The sequence below is a fragment of the Dryas octopetala genome, chromosome 2 (assembly GCF_963921425.1).
Source record: "Dryas octopetala chromosome 2, drDryOcto1.1, whole genome shotgun sequence".
In the NCBI taxonomy this organism is placed as follows: domain Eukaryota; kingdom Viridiplantae; phylum Streptophyta; class Magnoliopsida; order Rosales; family Rosaceae; genus Dryas; species Dryas octopetala.
In genome coordinates, this window is record NC_141367.1 from 28011001 (window position 1) to 28031941 (window position 20941).

A 20941-nucleotide genomic window follows, 5' to 3' on the forward strand; every position below is an offset into this window, starting at 1 on the left:
GGCTGCTGGAAATCTTTTAATTTATTTTTTTATTTTTTTTGAATGATTTTGTTATCTACGTGGCTCTATTAATCCACGTGGAGAAAATGTGCAATCCACATAATTTAAAAAGTCCAATAAGCAAAAGTAGTCAACAAATGTGGCACTTAACTGGTGGACATTTATTTTTCAAATTAGATCTTAATTTAGGTACACTCTTGAAAAAAATAAAAAGTTATGAACTTGATTGAAATTGCCTATATAGTAAAGTATATATATTGAAATTATGCCTTCATTTTTTATCAATCAAATTTGAAAAAATTAGAATTTAGTCCTTCTAACATTTTTTATTTAGAAAAAACCTTTTGACTTTTTTTTTTCCCAAATAAAGCCCTTTGACCATTGTCTTGTCAAAGAAATATATCATTATTTTTTCATTTTTTGAGGGAATAGGGTACGAGTTCACCTCATACCTTTCTAGGGTATAAAATATGGTTTGTGGAGATTGTATGTTAGGTTTTAAAACCTAATATAAAGTCGACAAACAGGGCTTGAAAAGAAGTAAAATGCACTGCCGAACACTCGAAAATGACCGCCAAGGGCTCGGCACCTTGTATGTGTAAAAAAAATTAAAACGAATGAACCAATATTAATATGTAATATGGAATAGTTACAATATTATTGATTTTTAGTTATAATTTTAAAAGTCATATGGCTTTAGTCAGTAAATTGTTAAATTAAAACACTTAAATGGAAGTAGAGGTGTCAAACGGGCCGGTCTGGCTCGGCCTGACCCATTTAAGTTGAGCCCATCGTGCTTTCGTGCTGTGCTTGGGCCGACCCATATAGTTAAGACCTAAGCCCGGCACGGCCCACGGCCCGCGGGCCATTCGTGCTCGTGCCGTGCCTTAAACGGGCCGGCCCACAGACTTTTATTTTTTATTTTTTTTATGGTGATAAAACTAATGTTATGATTTTTATTTATTTATAATTAAATATTAACATTATTTTACATAAAAATTGAATATTTTTGTTAAAAAGTTCTCTAAAAATGTAAAAAACAATATTAAAATAGTCTTGCCTAATTTGGACCCATTTCGTGCTCGTGCCGTACTTGGCCCGTGTCGTGCTCGTGCCTAATGGGCTAAAAACTTCGACCCGACCCGACCCGGCCCATTTAATCGTAATGTGCCGTGCCTATTTTAATCGTGTCGTGCCGTATTGTACTCCGATCGGCCCGACCCACCTCTAAATGGAAGTTTCTCATCAAATTATTGCTTTCATATGGAAGAGGGTTTCTTCGTAATTTTGGAATTCTCTCATTTTTGTTTACGCAAAAATAAATTCAGTGTCCTTGTGGTTGGACAGTTCCTTGATTCAGACTCCACGTGCGGTGCTCTTTATCATTCAATCCATAAAGACAGTGTAGGCCGGAGGTGGGCCCCAATCTCCCAAATCAAAAAAATTTAGAGTCTCATTGGTAAAAAAAAAAAGATGATCAAGTGGCTCCCATCGCATTCATGTAATCATTGCATTTTGCCTTCGCATCTTTAATTGCTCGATCTTTAGCCTCTTCATCTTTGGGACTCTAATTTCTTCAAATTCCCTTGGAAATCGACCACCGTCAAAATTAGATTTTTTTTTTCCCCACCATTTGTGTTCTTCTACAAGTAAATGCATACCCAAAAGAAAATTTGAAGTCTTTTAAATGATGAATAATTTATGAATAAGTCTCTACCTTTCAAATGATCAAGTGAAAGTCCAACATTTTCTGGGTCCTTTATCCTAGACATGTGAGCCACTGTGCGCAAGATATATATATATGTGGTCCTCATCCCTCAACTCAATGAGGACAGACTTTGATTTTGAAAGTTCAAATTCTAAAATTTGCTTTTTCTATAAAGAAATTATAAAGCTGTTTATAAGTAGCTAATATTAATAATTTTTTGCATTGCTACCAAGTAACAAGGTTACAAAGCTTATTTAGAAGAAAGAAACTATATATATATAGGTTACGTACAATTTATACAAAACGGCATTTGTGAGAGTTTAGCATGCATGCATTGTATAAGCCATGCATATAGCAAGCAACAATTAATATTAATAATCGTGTGCTCTGATTTTAATTAATAAGAACACCAAAGTCCAATCATCTCTCAAATCTTTCCTCAAATTTAAATTTGGGGATAAATGACTTAAAACTCACTCTCAATCCTTCCTCAAACTCCATCTAAATTTGAAATTTTTCTAAATTGTACCCAAATCAATTAAGTTGTGTAAGATTTTTGAGGGAAAATTTATGAAGGTAAGTAAATTTTGGAGGGAATAAATAAATGATATTTTAAAGATAAAATGGGTATTTTCAAAAAGATTTGGGGAAAACTTTAACCTTACCATTAGAGTATCCATCTCTAAATTTAAATTTTCACTCAAATTTATCATTTAATTGAAAAAATACATAGGAAAATAATTGGAGATGATCTAATGTAATTAATGAAATTCCAAAGCCACACAATCTTGCCTTTCAGCAGTTAAAAAAAAAAAACTGTTGTAAAATAGTTGATATATATCTAGAGAACTTTATAGAACTCTGAGAATCTCTATCTAGAGAGAGAGAGAGAGAGAGAGAGAGAGAGAGAGAGAGAGAGAGAGAGAGGGACATGTGGGGCGTACGTACGCACCCAATGTGTCTAACAGGCTCAAGAGTCAATTAGTGTAAGTAAAAGGGCGCAAAAGGAAAAGAAAAAGGGCAGAAATAGAAACACATAATATTGCAATACAATGACTAGGAACAATTACGTTTCAACAACCAACATACCTAACTAATGATAAATCGATTTGCATGCCAGCATGCAGAAAAGAAATCTTACATGCAAATGGCACTAATAGCAGTTGGCACTCGACATTGACACTTCCTAATTAAGATATCATTGTCTTCGACTTTCGATTAAACGTCTCATTTGATTTGTACTAAAATTGATTCATTACCTAGAATGACATGTTATTAACTTATTATATAGTGACTAGCTCATGTCACTCATATATATGCCATACATGTATGTACATAATCACGTTGCACAAAAACCCTAATTGGACTAGCTATTACCAGTGATGATTTTAGAAGCATTTGGATATAGAATAGTGCTTAATTATAAACACCAAAATTTTTGTGACAGTAACACGGCACTAGAAGTGGGGACAACTCTTGATAATTAAGAAACCCTTTATATAGAACTAGGAAGAGGGTGAAAGCTAGGTCAGGTCTTGGCCTCACCATAAACAAGCCATATGGCCCTCATAGTCATATATGATATGCTATTGTGGCTCTATCTCCAACATCGCAAAGCTTGAAGCCAATTACTCTTTGAATAAGGGATATGGAAATAAATATCTATATATATGGACCATTGGATTAATAATATTACTTGATAATGATTGCCAAGAAACCACGTGCCTTGCTACCTATCTATGATGTCGGTGATCGATGAGTTGATGGCTTACCCTCCACATTGGCTAATCAATCATATAAACAAATTTGTCGGAATGTTGGTGGTTGGCCAGCTATAAATAAATCATTTTCGTCCTATTTTTGGCCAAGCCAGTCCCTTTTTTTCAAAGTTTCAAATTCAATTACGATTCATCGATCTATAACATATTGAAGCTAGTTTTAATATTGTTACCTTGGAACCAAAATTCAAAGTCAATAAATTAAGGAGACCTTGGTACTAGAAAATGTATATATGTTTATGGCCCTTATGTATGTTGTTTAAAGAACCTGAATTAACCTTAGTCGTTCATGCTCATGCAGAACTACATTAATTAATAAGTTTCAATTATTTCCATACAGGCGAGCAATTGATTTCTAAACACACGTACATAACTTACTCGCATCAGTTTTTTTTTTTTGACGAATTAGAAAGAATTTTTACATGTGACCATCACATATGACATTATTCTCACAACCTTATGGATGTAGATTTAATCATATCAAAAAGATGTTATATGTATGTAATCATGAAATACAATAATTTTTCATAATATTGATGTATAAATGAATTATTAATTATATATGAAAATGCTAACATGCAGACACTGTATGTGTATGTGATGATTTTTGAATATGAGATGGAGGTTCATCTTTTTCATTTTTATAGATTTTGGGTCACTAAATCTGACTGCATACAGTACAGTGCCGAAGTGAATTATACAAACGGAATATTAGATTAAAAAAAGAATTTGAGAATTAGGAAAGAATGGCAGGTTGGCATGCACAGTCCTAATTGAATGACAGCTGGTTGGATAAGAAGGGAAATATAATCATGAGTGTACTCTTTTAAGCCAATGTGAAGAATCCAAGTGTGTGTTCCGTACTCTGCACAAAAAGCAATGCATTTAAGCATTTGTGGGTCACTGGACTCGATCATTCCAAGCTCTTATTACTTTGCGGTGACCTTACCTAGTTACCTTGTAGCTAGAAGCCTACTGTGATATATATATATATATGGGTCTCTCATTCTCATATGCTTTCTTGTTTCTTCTTCCTCCTTTCATAATTTTGAGGTCTTTGTCAAGACAAGTATGAAGAGGACAGCCTCGCTGATACGTTATTTAATTATATTAAATATATCTTGAGTTTAAGTATTTAGAGGTGCTGAAGTTCGAAAATGGACGAGAATGCAATAAAGGCTAGTAATTTGTCTTCATTGTCAGAGGAGTGATTGGTGAGGTGTCCAATTTAATTATGTTAGGTAGCAGGTCAAAATTGAAACATGAACAATCAGTAAGTGATCGATTAACACAGACACTGCCATCCGATTAAGCTTTCGTTCATTCGCAATCGCAACACATTTGACATTATTACAAACACAGCTGATCGAGCTACTACAGACAAAGTCAATTGCAGCGGTCGAATGGTAGAGAGGGAGTGGGCTCCACGGTCCAGCTCAGTTAATGGAATGTCCTTCTCCAGTCCAGCTCAGTTAATTTCTCTACTTGTACATTAATCTCGCTTATAAAATTGTATTAACTTTATATTTAATCAATAAGTATAATATACATAATTTTATAAAATCAACAGTACAAATTCAATCTTAATTCAACTAATTATTCCTCCCCTGACCCCTCATTAGGTTCCTCCCAAGATTTAGGGAAGTTATTATTCCCGCTCGTTACTGACATTAAAGATAGATTTAAAATGTAGTGGCAGTTGGGTCACTTCATGTTTGACTTTTGTTCCCTGCTTGGTCTTTTTGGACTCAACATGTAATGTATTTCAATCGGGCTGGGCTTTGATTGGGCTGGCCCGCAATACGCAAACTTCCACCATTTGGTATTAACATCCCCTCACCTCAATCATTACCATTTACAAGTCTTGAAGAAATGTTGACGATGAAGCTCCAAGCCTCCAACTAGACGTTTATTAGCTGATTTTATTTTTTATTTTTTATAAAAGAAAAGAGTTATTATGGTTCGTTTATTAGTTTAGATAATATAATATGAAACCTATAAATTGAATATTTGTATGTCATAGTCGGAACGATCATATCTAGATTTGGGCAATGATTTGATGTGAATTGCCCACCAATAATTTCAACAAGTAGTCATAATCTGTAAGTATGAAAACACGGTGCATATTGTATGTTTTTGGGTCCCCCTAAGTTCATAATTCAAACCAGTTGCCTGCCATGTGATTGACTATGGTGTAAATTACGGGGTCCTTATAATGCTATTGGGAGACGTCATTGTTCTTATCTAGGACGATACTCCAATAAATGTGAGTTTTCCTATCCCAAAATCTTTACCTATTACAATTTACAAGTCTTTACCTATTACAAGTGTATAACTGTATATATTGTTTTTGTCTTTCTCTTACATTATGTGCTAGATTACGTGATGCAAAATAAACATAAAAAAAAATATATACTCATTATATAAAAATTAATCTCGTATGTGCGTGTGAAATGACCACCGGTACATTTAGTTTTTATTGGATCTGGATGAAGATGATGACTCACTGAAAACTTGCTAAAAACTAATACAAGGATTGAAAAAGAAAACTGAGAAATTGAAACTGAGGAAGATTATGGGCTTGGTTTATTCTTCTTATTGGATTTGTATGAGAATCTTTTTAGTTAGGTAGACAGTAGATAGTGAGAGAATCGGGTTCTGATGAGTTGGGGACTTGTGGGTTTCCATAGCAGCCTATCTGTCAAATAAATCTCCATGATAAAAGAAATACTTCTATAATTCTATTGCAATATGCCATACTACATTTTATTGGGGGGAGAGAGAGACCCTTTTTTTTGTTAGAGAGAGAGAGGGAGACCCTTTACTTCCTAAAAGATTTACATAAAAATTGCACAGGTCCTGCCTTTTCTTAAAACTTATCTTCCCTATTATTTGCACAGGCAACCATTCTGAAGGGAGGTAGAAGTAAGTGAAAGGGAATTACCACAATGTCAAAAACTGGCACATCTAACAATTGGATGCTAATTTTACCATGTCTGACAGACTGACACGTACACAACCAGAAAACGCTAATTTGCAAACGTCATACATCCCTGAATGAAGGCAAATAGGACACAAAAGATTTCACCTATTCTGAAAAAATCCTTCTAGGTATGAACACCAAAGAGATTTAAGACTGCCTAATAATGTGGAGTACGTATCAGTCGAATACATATCAGGCCACAGAACCAAAAAGATCCCAGTTATTGACTTTGAAGGTAGAGACAGCGAGTTTAAAGACTTCAGCCACTGGCGTATATCCAGACTGCACTGCAGGAACAGCAAGACCAGCCCCCACTGTGCTAGCACTTTCACTCAAAGGACTGCAACCAAAATAACATATGCGTATGAATGTCATAGAATGCATAATTTTCAAATAATCTGCACCATTAGACAACCCATGTATTAACATGCATATTTTTCTCTTCCTGATCTGAATGAACTCAACCACAGTAGAATTTAAAGCCATAGCAACCATATTCCTTTTTCACCATCATTTATGATAAGGATAAAATAAAAAGAGAGAAACTATTCACTATTATTTTGCTTGTGGCAGAGTCTCACAAGAGTTTTTCTTTTTTTCTTTTTTGTTTTCCCCGAGGAGATTTTCATAGAGATCAAATTAAGCCAAACTTCTTACAGGCAAGCAAATTATGATACTACAAAGAATAAAAGTAAATATTAAATAAGATCCCAGGGAAGACTCCCTGGGACCTCGATTCCTTAAGGTGTTAAGGGATTAAATGGGTGGGATCTTTTGTAACACAAGCTTATGTTCACTTTATAGTACTAAGCCCAAACTAAGCCCATCATCCTATAGTACCCTTTTTTTCCTTTTAGTTGCGTGAAGTCAAAAAAACAAACTGCTGATTAAAGAATATGGAAACTAGACATAAGAAGGCATGCACTACCTCCTACTAGATATGGTGCAATCAGCAACGATAGCACCCTACGTATTCAGGAAGGCATACTACAGTCACTTCTACAAGATCTTTCCATAAATACTTGTGTAAAAATCTGGTAAAACCTCTGTGCCAGTAAGCATACAAAATTCATGACTATCTTGTTTCCAAGAGACAATTTCTTTATTGTATTCAGAGGAAGGAGTTGGAAAATATTTTGGTCACTAGCAAAAATAAAATTATTGTGGCAACTCACTCTTAATACTTACTTTATATGAATAGGCTCATACGCAGTAATTAGCACATCTGTATTAACTTCCTTAAGTCGCAGATTTGCCACATAGACCTGCAGGACTCAAAACAATAAACCCTGGTTAGCATACGTGTCAAGATGAACCTGAATGAGGATCCTGAAATAGCTTAGTACACTGGAGAATACAAGAAAAAAACATACCCTCACAATATTTTGTGCTTCCCTTCCTTGCCGGCCCTTGGAAATGGCCTATATTGAAGAGTGAAAAAATTTAGATGCAAAATATGATCCAAAGCAGATGGCATGCAAACACACATACACACAAAGAGGGGAGGCAGGGAGGAAGAGAGAATCAAGAAAAGTACTGCTGTTTATAAGGTTACTAAACTAACATGAATTAGTGTTCAAGAGTCAAGAAAAAAAATGCTGTTGTATGTCCTAAATAGTTTTAAAAATAACAAAAAAAAAAAAAAAAAAAGCTTCCAACATCAGTAATTTGCAAAAAATAACTATTACTTTAAAAATCCAATCCCGAGGGAGTGGGGGATTGAATGTTACCTAAACATACACCACGGGCATAAACATAGCCAAATTTTAAGGCTACTTTATCAAACGAGCTGACAGATAAGCATCAACTCCTTCTACAATACTGAGAAACTTCACTATCAAAATTTACATGGACAAACTTAAAACTACAATAGGATGTGCTACAAAGCTAATACAATGGTGCAGTAAGGAAAATCTAAGAATAATTAGATATATGCGTCTTCCAAAATTCAATACAGAGAGTGAATGCTAAAACAAGTGTTTCTATGAATTTCATACTTGCATATTTTTTTGCTTTTACTATTCTTTACAGTTGAAACCCTGAACTTAGATTTTCAATTCCGATAAGTACTTATTGTGAAACCCTTTTGAAATCCTAACCAACAATCAGTCACTGGGTGGAAGTAAGATGCCATGACAGCGAACCATATAGTAATAAAGTAACACTCAATACAAATGGATTGTCATAAATAATCACACAAAACAGACCAGGCCAATCAGATCTAAGAATGATTTAGCACCAAAAATATTCCGAACGAGAAAATTGCAATACTATGGACAACACAAAGCAGGGCAAAAAGGCAAAAGCCAAACCCGTAGGCAAGTAAAAAAATTGGCAATAAAATGCAGCTTATATTGCATACCATTTGGCCAACTGCAGTTGTAACCACAGCAGGTATGTTCCTAAAACATAATTCAGGGGCCTCAACTACTCCTGACTGCTCAATCACCTGATGATAATTGGGAAAGAAAATGTTAATTACAACCGCTAAATAGATAAATCAGCTGCAAAGGAAGAGGATTAGTAACATCCCCCTCCTTCAATATCGATTTGGCAATTACTATGGAAAAGATGGATGAGCATAAAATTGAGCAAAACGACAGATATCCCATTCCAATTGGAACTCATACTCACAATGTGCTTGAGAAACTGATGAATCAAATAATTGGGTATAGTATGAATAAAACAATACAGAAGATACAGAAGATAAGAATTACCATGCTTCCGTCAGCATCTTGTTCAGTGGCAAGGTCTTGAAGAAACCAGGTAGCGCTTCCATTATCGGCAACTTCATGCTTAAGTTCCAATAGCTCAAAGATCAAGCTCTCATCCCGTGCAGGATCCACAAACACCTCCTTTAGAAACCCACCCAAAAAACAAGCATTGAATAACATGAAACCCATTAACACAGACAACATGAAACAAGTATAAGGTTTAAAGGCATTAAGCCACCATCCATTAACCAACCTGGTGATCAGGAACTTGCCGAATGTTGCTCACATCCTACAATCAATTTTGACACCACCCCATAAGCCATTGAACAGAAGAAACCCAAAATTTGAAACACAAAGATGAAAGCAAAAACAGGCAAAACCAACCTGAAACCTCTCAGGGAAGGTGCTAAAAATGGCACCGCCGAACAAAGGGCGCGCCGAATAGATATCTTGGGTCATTTTATTAGAACACGGAGACAAGCAGCGACGTCGTTTCTGCTATGGAAGCTTCTGAAGTTCGTGGGTTCTGCTTCCGCTAACTGCTGTCTATATATAACCGTGCAGTTGCGTGAATTTGCAGTTGCTTGAATTTGACGACTGCTTAATTCATAAGCCAAGGGATGAAGGAGAAGAAGAATAGTGGCGCTATTATGGGCTTGGGGCCAAGGCTCAGGCCCAAGCTCAAGGGGATGACTTGTGGGCCGACCATTGGTCCATTTGGGAAAAAGGATAGGGGCTTTACTTTCATGGACGCGCCGAAAATATTTGACCACGAAACGTACCAGAAGAGACAAAGGCAACAAAGAAACGTTTCGGTACTTTAAGGGGAAGCGAATGGGAAAGCCCAAAGTTTGGTGTTTCCCCAATAATCAAATCAAATGGTAAACTATCCCAAACCACCCACACAAGCCACTCCTTTGCTTGTCTCCGTACCCTTCAATTTTTTCTTGTATAATTATATATATATATATATAATTCCGCATAAAAAAAATAAAAAATAAAAACCTCCCCAATCAATTTTGATTTCAATTCCCCTTCAACGTCTCTGTCACGCGGTAAATCTCGCCGGTGGTCTCCGATTCCATCGTCATCGAAGAAGCTCCGAATTGGGTGTTTCAGGTTTTGTGATTCGGATTTCAGAATTGGAAAAATAAATTACAAGGAAAAAATCGATGAGTAACCAGAAGAAGAGGAATTTTCAGATAGAGGCGTTCAAGCACAGAGTGGTGGTGGATCCCAAATACGCAGACAAGACCTGGAAGTTGTTGGAGCATGCAATCCATGAGATTTACAATCATAATGCCAGTGGCCTCAGCTTCGAAGAGCTTTATAGGTTCGCTCTCTTCCATTTCCATTTCTTTTATTCTCTAATTTCATGTATTATTATCTTTCTGTTTAAAATTTCACTTGCTTCTGTTGCGCGCTATGTAACCATATGCTTTAGTATTTAGATTGCTTTGTTTTTTGTTTCGCGATTTTAGATTGTATTCGAAATTAGTCAAAATTGCTTGTGCCGTGCTATGCCCGCAGAGGTAGACCTCTGTAGATTACTGAGATAGTAAGAGGCTTTTGATGCAATGGTTTTCGTTGGTGCTTTTATGATTTTAGTAAGGAAATGAAATATCAAATGGTAATCGTTTCAGTGCCTTGAATCCATGAAGAGATTGAGTATGATATTGCCCTTGGAATTAGGAGAGAGTGAATTGCTATTTTAGAATTTTGTGTTTTTTTTTTTTTTGTGAGAATGGATTCTCACGTTACTAATGTGATAATTGTTTTATGGATTTAGAAATGCCTACAATATGGTGCTTCACAAATTTGGTGAGAAGCTTTACTCTGGACTGGTTGCAACTATGACTTCTCATCTTAAAGAAATATCGAAATGTATTGAAGCTGCTCAGGGAGGAATGTTTCTCGAAGAAATGAACAGGAAATGGACCGATCACAATAAGGCGTTGCAAATGATTCGAGACATACTGATGTACATGGACAGGACTTACATTCCAAGTACCCAGAAAACCCCTGTTCATGAGCTTGGGCTGAACCTTTGGAGAGACAATATTATCCATTCTAGCAAGATCCAAATGAGGCTTCTAAACACACTTCTTGAACTAGTACTTAAAGAGCGGACTGGTGAAGTTATCAACCGGGGGCTGATGAGGAATATAATTAAGATGCTAATGGATTTAGGTCCTTCAGTTTACCAAGAAGACTTTGAGAATCCTTTTCTTGAGGTTTCAGCTGAATTTTACAGGGGTGAGTCTCAAAAATTTATTGAGTGCTGTGATTGTGGGGATTATCTGAAGAAGGCTGAGAGGCGCCTGAATGAGGAACTGGAGAGGGTGACACATTACCTGGATGCGAAGAGTGAAGCCAAGATAACTAATGTGGTGGAGAAGGAGATGATTGCAAACCACATGCTGAGACTTGTCCACATGGAGAATTCAGGTTTGGTGAACATGCTTCTTGATGATAAGTACGAAGACCTTGGAAGAATGTACAACCTGTTCCGTCGGGTTGCCAGTGGTCTCTCTACAATACGAGAAGTGATGACTTCTCATATCAGGGAAATAGGTAAACAGCTGGTTACTGATCCAGAAAGGTTGAAGGATCCAGTGGAATTTGTCCAAAGGCTCTTGGATGAGAAGGATAAGTATGATAGCATCATTAGATTGTCTTTCAACAATGACAAGACATTCCTGAATGCTTTAAATTCCTCTTTTGAATACTTCATTAATCTGAACGCTCGCTCACCTGAGTTCATTTCACTGTTTGTTGATGACAAACTTCGCAAAGGTTTGAAGGGGGTCAGTGAGGAGGATGTAGAAATTATTCTTGACAAGGTGATGATGTTGTTCCGTTACTTGCAGGAGAAAGATGTATTTGAGAAATATTATAAACAGCATTTGGCAAAGCGGCTTTTGTCTGGTAAAACTGTCTCCGATGATGCAGAGAGAAGTTTAATAGTTAAGCTCAAGACAGAATGTGGGTACCAATTTACTTCAAAATTAGAGGGCATGTTTACAGATATGAAAACATCCCAGGATACAGTACAAGGGTTTTATGCAAGTCATCCTGAGCTAGGGGATGGCCCTACATTGACTGTCCAGGTTCTGACAACAGGGTCTTGGCCCACTCAACCTAGCGTGACATGCAACCTTCCAGCAGAAATGTCAGCACTCTGTGAGAAGTTCCGTTCATATTACCTTGGGACCCATACAGGTCGGAGATTGTCCTGGCAGACTAACATGGGCACAGCAGATATAAAAGCTACATTTGGTAAGGGCCAGAAGCATGAGTTGAATGTTTCCACTTACCAAATGTGTGTCCTGATGCTGTTTAATAATGCCGATCGACTTAGCTATAAGGAGATTGAGCAGGCCACAGAGATTCCTGCTTTAGATTTGAAGAGGTGTCTGCAGTCCATGGCTTGTGTGAAGGGAAAGAATGTTCTTCGGAAAGAACCTATGAGTAAAGACATTAGTGAGGATGATGCTTTTTTAGTTAATGACAAGTTCACGAGCAAGTTGTACAAGGTGAAGATAGGAACTGTGGTTGCACAGAAGGAATCAGAACCTGAAAAACAAGAGACTCGCCAGAGAGTGGAGGAGGACAGAAAGCCCCAGATTGAAGCTGCGATAGTGAGGATTATGAAGTCAAGGAGGGTTCTGGATCATAACAATATAATATCCGAGGTCACAAAGCAGTTGCAAGCACGATTCCTGGCCAACCCAACAGAGATTAAGAAACGCATTGAGTCCCTGATTGAGCGGGACTTTTTGGAAAGGGACAGTACAGACAGAAAATTGTATCGGTATCTTGCCTAAACAAATTTGCTTGCTTGTCTTAGCATTGACAACTGAAATTGTACCTCGATTAGGTCATCTAATATTGTTCTCATCTCTGCAAGCTCCGTTGGTTTTAAATGAATATCAATTTATTGCAACTTCCACTATTTACTGTCTCACTTGGTCGGATGAAACTTCTTTTTCGCAATATATAGGATGACACTTCGCTTTTTGCGTGCACTTATAGGCTTATAGCTCTTCTCAAAATTATAGGCTTATAGCGAAGCACAAGTTAATTATATCATTATTAAGTTTATCCAAAAGTTTATCCAAAAGTTTCTGCTAGTGAGAGGAGGTAGAGCTGTTTTCTTGTTAGTTATTGATGAGTTGTTCAGCTAGAATGGAAGATACTGCTTGTTAAACCACAAAACCCAATTATCTTGATTAAGTCGAGGTGGTTTCCATTTAAAGAGACGTGCGAGTATGGCAGCTTTTGGTTCACTCAGGACTCACCTTCAAGGACATGCGATGGCTTCAACCAATTATATGAAAAGTTGTGAATAGAATTTAAACAAAATTACAAATGACTCGAACAAAAATTCAAAAAAAATTTAACAGCTAACTGGATTGGATTTCATGTCAAGGTCTCCCATTGCTAGCTGGAACAAAATGTTCGTGATTTTGTATGTTAATGGTCGCAGTATCTTACATGGTAAACTTTGTGAAGCAACCAACTATTTTACCACTAATTCTAATTCTTGCAATATAGATTCAGGAGGTTAGGCCCACAGTGCGATACCTGAAAACGAGGAACAAATAAGGATCAAACAAAGCTTGAATCGCAATCCAATAGACATGCAGTGTGGTACCTACTTCTTTGGAAGCTAAGACTCTGAAATGAGAATGCCATTTTGAATGTCAGAGAAGGTCTTTACATCTGTGCCCCATAACCTGCTTATTCAAATCAGTGGTAAGTACTACGGAATGCACCAAATCACAACTATGGTTGTATGCTAGCTATCCATCTACTGTGACATTCATGAAACATCCTATCATTAATAGTCTTCCAAAACAAGAGAAGAATCATGTAACGCAATAGCGCACCATCTGTTGATCTACTTAATATGAATGTTAATATCATGAAAATCAAGCATCGGAGGTCATTGGACAAGGCACAACAAATGTGTATTTATACTGCAAAGATCTCTTACCAGCAATCAATTCCAATGGCATTGGCCCCATCTTTATCTGCTATTTTATCATCACCAACATGTACTGCTTTGCCAGCATCCACATGAATTTGATCTACGACAATCCAAGAACATGTGAGAGTAGTTTCAATGTATGTTTTTAACATTATTGCAAACACCATAATAAATCTTTATCACTATGACAACATTGTTGGGTTGAAGGTGATAAATTTACAAAAAAGAGCATGTTTTGCAACAATTTGATTACTGTTGGGTCAACCATAGAATATGGTGGTGCTCTATACGTACCTAAAGCAGCTTTGAATATGTTTGCATCTGGTTTTTCATATCCAACCTCTGAAGATACAATAACAGCATCAAACCTGCAAATAGAAGCAAGAGAAATCCTTCATTTCTTCATAATAGAAATGAAAAAACCCAACACCCCTGCCTAACCCCTATGGAGAATTAGCAAACAGAAGAACAATGAATGATGCCCAGTTGCTCACAGATGTAAAACATTGAGTTCCTTGAGTAGCTTCCTTAAGCGGGAGTCAAAATTGGACACAACAGCCAGCTTAACTGTATGTCACTGCTGGTAAATGTTAAAATGAAACTAGTAGTAGTAATCAAACAAAGAAGCAGAGTACTGAGTAAATTGGACCTCCAGCATCCTTGAGATGGACCATTGTTTCATAAGCTCCAACTGGAAGACGCCATGAATCACCTTTGGCATAGTACTAATAAAACCAACCAAACCCATCAACAATCTTAAAACTAGTTACACAATTCTTTTCAAAGCTTCAAAGTGAGGAATATAATTATATAAATTACCTCATAAACTTGTTCGAAATAATCGAGATTAGCACAACCAGTGGCTTCAGAAACAACAAGTTTCCAAAATGGCCTCCCATCTCCCTACATTATGCCATTTTTAATACAGAAAACAATTAGTATTGATTATATTGAATTAGTTGCAGAAGTGAATATCAATTTAAAACCTGGTAACGAAGCTTTTGAGGCCAGGGAGCAGAAAACGCTCTTTTGAAACCTTGTTTGATTTCAGCTGGAGTTGCAGTGACTCCTGTAAAGGAAAATAAAAAATGGGTTGTTTGGTGTTTTTTATTTTTAATGGGAAATTGAGGACTGGAATTTGGAGACGAACCGTATTTGGTTCCAATGGAGGCGTAAATCACTTCGACTGGGTTTGCTAACTGCAAGAGAGTACCTCCGGCGTCCAACAACAATGCGTCATAGGCCGTGCGACGGCGAGCTGATCGTCCTCGTCCTCCTCCACCTCCTCCTCCACCGGAGTGGATGGGCATGGAAGAGCACCGAATGGGGTTTTTGAGAAGCTTCAGATGGAGAGGTTTGAGGGATTTCAAAACACCGATGCTGCCATAAGAGCATCTCAGCAAACTACCCTCCATTTCATTTACAGAGTGGAAGTGTCAACAACCCAATTCCATTCATTTCTCGCTTGTGCTTAACTGACAAAACCAAGGATTGGAAATTAATTAATTATTTCTTTTCTTTATTAAACTTCTTGTCTTTGTTTTGTTTTTTTCGCCAGAAAATTTAACTTATGTTGAAAAAGGCTGAAAGTGTTTGTTTGTTTTTTTTTTTTTTTTTTTTTTTTTGTTCTAAATGAAACCATGGAATTAAGCAACCACTTTCCCAAAATCTTTTTATTAATTAGATAGATAAATTCAATCTTCATTTCAAATATTAGAGCATACAACATCCTTCATAATTTTTATTAACACAATCTAACAAGTAACAACAATGAAATTGGATCTTTTTTATTTATTTATTTTCATCATTTCATATTTCTTTGGATTACGCGGAAATCTGTTGATATTTTTGATTAAATCTTCTTGTTCCTAGATGTTCTATAAGAATAAATTAGGAATAAATAAATTGCTATTCACTTTCTTTACCAATTTCGAATAGAAAAATTATTTATTGGTCTGTACTGTAACCCGACCTAGTTAAATCCATGAACTCAATTCGGTTATCCCTTCCTATTCTTAATAATTGCCTGAACCATGAATTGTCTTATGACTCATCAATCATATAGATGATTTTTATAATTGTTCAAGAAACAAGTGATCCTTTTTCTCGATACCGATAGATCCCAGACATATTCCTTTCGTTCCATCAACTAATCTTAGTCTTGAATCCCGTTGGGGAGGGGAGAGAAGGAGAAGAAGGAACCGAGAAGAAAGTATTAGCTACATATCATCTGCCAACATGTATTAGACTAGAATCTTCATGCCTACAAAGTACAAACCACTTTCCATTCATTCATATTTGGGATGAGCTAAAAGAACTGCTACATTAAATTTATAGGCTATACAAACTACCATAAAGAATGCAACATGTATTACAATTTGCTAGCTATTACTTTTACCCTTCTTTCAGGAAAATTAGAAAGTCGGGTTTGGATCTGAAAATTACAGTAGAGAAAAATAAGTCCTACTAATGTCCTCAAACATGTCATGCAGTTTGACTCATTAAAAATGCAAGCCACCCATGAATCGTGATTGTGAGAGTGCCAAAAGTAATTGTTGCTTGGTCTACCCTTCCCTGTTTGAAGTATTTATAATAAGTTAATAACCAACCAACCAGCAACAGCATTGCAGTTGAGACTTATGGCCATTTGATCAATCTTTAGATCAAGACTAGTTGCCTCAACGAATTGATATGCTTTTGCTTTTTGTGACACCGGTGAATGCTGAATACGGATCATTTTGTAAGTTGTAATGCCAACTCAATTCCTTCTCTGTGCTATAAGGTCAGGTGCAACTGCAACAACAAAACCCACCACCCATTTATAGCAGCAGCTACAAGCCTACAACGAGTCAACTCAATCAAAAGGCAGCTGACATTAGCTTGGATTTTGTCCATCCTGAAAAATCCCAAAATCGGGGACTCACAAATGTTATGATTATTAACATGCAGATGAACAAATCAGGTTCACAAGAAGAAATAGAAGTTAACTTAACCTTACCAGGCAAAAACTATACAAAATAATCATTGATCAAGAAACAGGTGGAGGCGGCCCTTCCCTATGCCGGAATAGCTTTGTTAGCGCTCTGCGTTCACAGTCCTGAAAACATTTGACAAGAAAAAATATTTCAACTAATGATTTGTCTCAGTGGGTAACATGCACTAATTTGTTTGGTATTATGCAGCCATGACACTGACAGTTGTGAAGATATGTTGACCTTCAATTTGACAACTCAAAATACATGATTAAATGTCCAGCATATGCTCTAGTTTGGTTTAATTGCAAAATAAGAGTGAATTGGTTAAATTTTCTAGTTGTTTCTTGTGCCAGAAAAGTACTCCAAGTAGATGTTGTTTCTACTCATCCTTTAATGTTCACCGGAAAAGTTCTAAGACCACATATAACTACACTGGCTACATCATAAATTCAGAAAAATAATTGACATGTAGCTACCTTTTGTATCTCTTCAAAATGTTTAGCAAGAACGGTTTTTACAGAGGAATCATGCAAGAAATCTATTGCATCCTTTTTTCTTTTTCTTTTTAGGGGGGAGGAGGGGGGGAGTGGACACCATTTCCAATGCAATCACTACTTATAACCAGAAGTCATTCCCATTTGAAGTTTCTTTCAAACGCCTCCTCTCAAATACCAAATTGCTAACGTTAAACCATGACCCAGAAAATCAACACAGTTCAAATTCATGATTGAGTGGCTTCAGAAACTATGCTGGCCGCATTTCCAATAAATATAGAGGATACTTCATTCAAATATCAAATATGATGTAACAACATATAGAAATATATGTTAAAGTTTTCTAGAAATTGTCTATACCTTGAACATATTTAGGTAGAATGGTCTATGTGGGTTCATTCTCCTTAATTTTATGTAAGTATATGCAAAGCTTAGTTGATCACGGGAGGTAAACCTGTCAACTTCATTAAACCAAAGGCATGAAAACAAATTTGAAATTGGTGTATGTGCCCGAACAATAAATGAACCTTCAGGAACATCTGCAAGGTAAATGACACACCAAATCAGCATAGAATATTATTGATTTCAGATGAAAAGGAAAAGAAAATCTTAACAAAAAACAAAATGCCAATAATACGCACAACTCGGAAGAGGAGTTTTTGGGTCTGAAGGATCAAACTTGGTGAGGCCATCAGACTGGTAAAACGTAAACTGTTCATCAATGGCTGTGTGATTGTATTTATTTAGACGCTTATTTTGGAGTACCTCCTCCCAGACACAATGGCGATCATAATGGTTGGAAATGGCATATTCTGATTTTGTTTGCCATAAAAAGTATTCGATAATCAGCATTGGATCAGTGTTAAGTCGCATCTTGCTGTCAAGCCAAATTGAATACCTGGAAACAGGAATTGTAAAGAATTGAACAGACCGAAATCTAGCAAAAACTATGTGGCTAGAACATGGTGTAAGAATTACCATGAAGAGGGGAAAAGGCGATGTGATAAAAGTTTTGGCACCTTTCCAGTTCTGCGCATATCAGCATATGGTAAATTCTTCACTATAACTATTCTCCACAAGCCAATATGTCCTGTATCATCAGGAAAATTTCCCTCTGATGATAATTTTGCCAGTGTTTGCTTGTCCACAAACATCACAAAACAAACGTTTTTCTTGGAATATTCACTGATCTGTAGCAAATAAGGATACATTATCCTCACTAAAAGAAAGAAAGCTTGCAATAATAGTTTCAAACTTTAAGTAATCCTCAGGACTATAGTTTTCCAGATTGTAGGAAATAGTTATGATTTTCTATCAATCATCTCCTAGCATAACTTACTAAGGACAAAAGTAGGCGATTCGAAATCAAGACATATCTGGCACACAACCTTCAACGTCTTAGAAGGTATTAGAGCCATAATCAAATCATACTTTAAACCCATCCACACTCGTACCATAAATAGGACCAATGGTTCCCACGAATAAAATGCCAATTAATTGTTTTTTATCTCCATACTTCATGAAAAGTCCTATAATGCCTCTCTTTCCTCTTTATCTCTTCACACTGCCTTTCTGTAAAGATTACACAAGTGAAAAGTGCTGTCTGAAAGAAAACTCTACTTTTTCTGACCTGGTTCATCATCTTCAAGTACATCTATTACTTTTTTTGTCTAACAAAAAGGGTCTAATCGATAGATTAAATATTTATCAGTCAAATAAAACATCTGCAAGAAGTTCAGTTCTTTTAGCAGCATCTTGTTTAATAGTGAAAAAAAAAAAAAAAGAAAAAAAAAGAAAAGCCATTTAACCAAAGACATTTGATTATATGCCTTATAAGTTCAACACATTTACCTTTTTGCTTGTAGGCCTCCTTAGAAAGTCAGAGCTTCCAAAAATGCAAGAAGATACTGCAACCTTACAGTTGTTCATGTATGCCTTGTCCTTCACATCTAAATCAAATCCAGTGCTTGAGAGCCGTGAGGGTTCTCTGATAAATCCACAATGAAGAGTTTGATTTTCTGCATAGAAGGATTGCTCTCTTTCCTTAAGGGTCTGATGTCCTCCGAATCTAGGTTCATATATATTGCTACGAGAAATTTTTTCCTCTTGGTCAATGTACTCTAGTGAAAAGTGTGTGAAGTTCATGACGTCCCGGGGATCAAGAAGATAATCAACTGATTCCAAAAGCCCAACTTCGCAAGGAAAATCTGAAAAGGTGTTATATGGGAAGAAGCAAGCAGGATGAGTCATACAGCAAAAATGACTTGCAAATGCTGTACTTTGTATCATAGACCCGTCTTAGTTTCATATTTTCCAAACTAGTTGTCCCTTCTAGGAAATTTATAGAATGCTTTTGAACATGAGAGTGCTCAAAATCAAAAGTTACGGACAAACAAAAACATACAAATTCACAAGTAAAGATAACAACACTTACAATGCTTACGATGCTTGGGTTTTGGTGGTCTTCCAACATCTTCAGAAGGCAAAAGTTCTTGATGTACTGAAATACTAATACTCTCTTCTATTTGAGCTGCAATAGGTAATAAACTAAATCTGTATATACACATAATTATAACAATATGAATGATTAATGAATAAATAAATAAAAGCTCAAGTTGTGTGCATACCAGGAGATAACATTTTGAGGCCGAAGAATAGAAAGTAAAGCAAAAAGATGGCTGCAAACAGAAACACCCAGAGCGAGAATTTGTGTCTGGTAATCCGACCAAACCTTCTTCCTCTACGAACAAGGCGAGTACCATGCTCACTTGGACCAAGATACTCCAAAAACGCCCCCATTATACCTCTCCTCATCTCAGGCAACAATTCACTACTGGGTCTATAGAGACCCATCATTCCATTCCTCATCTGTGCAAGTTTTTCAGCAAATGGGTCACATCAAAATCTACCAACTACATTATTATTCATACCATTAATATCACATTTGTATATACTTATATGGCTGGCTATACAGCAAGTACGCATACATTTTGTAACAGGGAACCATGGAAACAACATAATAGCATTGTTTGTGTGGAGGTTTTACCTGATCCGAGATCATGGCGAAGTGGGAAAACCATGGCTAGATCTATCATCATGGATTAGTGCCCCGAGTTTCCCTGGCTTTTCAACAACCACCAAATGGTTTCCTCTGTCCCCTGCACCTTTCACCCATCTCCTGCTGCCTGCAAATTACTTGTGCTGCCACGCGACACGTTTTCTTTGACCTTTTTAGGTTTTTTTTGGCCAGGGACATTTTTTGGTTAAGTAGCACACTTACCATTGGTCCATTATTA

General features: G+C 36.5%; 4 protein-coding genes across 5 annotated transcripts; 1 reads left to right on the forward strand and 3 right to left on the reverse strand.

Annotated features, from left to right (window-relative positions):
* Positions 1–6205: 6205 nt before the first annotated feature.
* On the reverse strand, positions 6206–9785 carry LOC147295117 (ran guanine nucleotide release factor, putative (Mog1/PsbP/DUF1795-like photosystem II reaction center PsbP family protein)). The gene is made up of 7 exons (XM_086233459.1): positions 9568–9785; positions 9437–9472; positions 9187–9324; positions 8832–8918; positions 7843–7890; positions 7658–7734; positions 6206–6809 (listed from the first exon to the last, which is right to left on the reverse strand). Exons 1-7 carry the CDS (start codon positions 9640–9642, stop codon positions 6662–6664), a joined length of 609 nt encoding a protein of 202 aa, XP_086089585.1. The 5' UTR covers positions 9643–9785; the 3' UTR covers positions 6206–6661.
* Positions 9786–10087: 302 nt separating this feature from the next.
* LOC147295118 (cullin-3A) lies at positions 10088–13138 on the forward strand. The gene is made up of 2 exons (XM_086234506.1): positions 10088–10516; positions 10973–13138. Exons 1-2 carry the CDS (start codon positions 10356–10358, stop codon positions 13008–13010), a joined length of 2199 nt encoding a protein of 732 aa, XP_086090632.1. The 5' UTR covers positions 10088–10355; the 3' UTR covers positions 13011–13138.
* A 351-nt stretch (positions 13139–13489) lies between these two features.
* On the reverse strand, positions 13490–15638 carry LOC147295119 (Haloacid dehalogenase-like hydrolase (HAD) superfamily protein). The gene is made up of 9 exons (XM_086233562.1): positions 15327–15638; positions 15163–15245; positions 14996–15079; positions 14826–14901; positions 14671–14743; positions 14471–14544; positions 14183–14276; positions 13845–13922; positions 13490–13770 (listed from the first exon to the last, which is right to left on the reverse strand). The coding sequence occupies exons 1-8, from the start codon at positions 15589–15591 to the stop codon at positions 13856–13858; spliced, it is 816 nt and encodes a 271-aa protein (XP_086089688.1). The 5' UTR covers positions 15592–15638; the 3' UTR covers positions 13490–13770; positions 13845–13855.
* An 827-nt stretch (positions 15639–16465) lies between these two features.
* On the reverse strand, positions 16466–20825 carry LOC147295120 (transmembrane protein (DUF616)). Of its 2 annotated transcripts, none has more exons than XM_086233549.1 (9): positions 20692–20825; positions 20273–20513; positions 20080–20175; positions 19497–19852; positions 18624–18835; positions 18287–18543; positions 18006–18184; positions 17175–17273; positions 16466–17072 (listed from the first exon to the last, which is right to left on the reverse strand). In XM_086233549.1, the coding sequence occupies exons 1-8, from the start codon at positions 20704–20706 to the stop codon at positions 17205–17207; spliced, it is 1425 nt and encodes a 474-aa protein (XP_086089675.1). In that variant the 5' UTR covers positions 20707–20825; the 3' UTR covers positions 16466–17072; positions 17175–17204. The 2 variants fall into 2 exon arrangements, with proteins under 2 accessions (XP_086089675.1, XP_086089676.1); XM_086233550.1 differs by having other exon boundaries at positions 20273–20557.
* Positions 20826–20941: the final 116 nt, after the last annotated feature.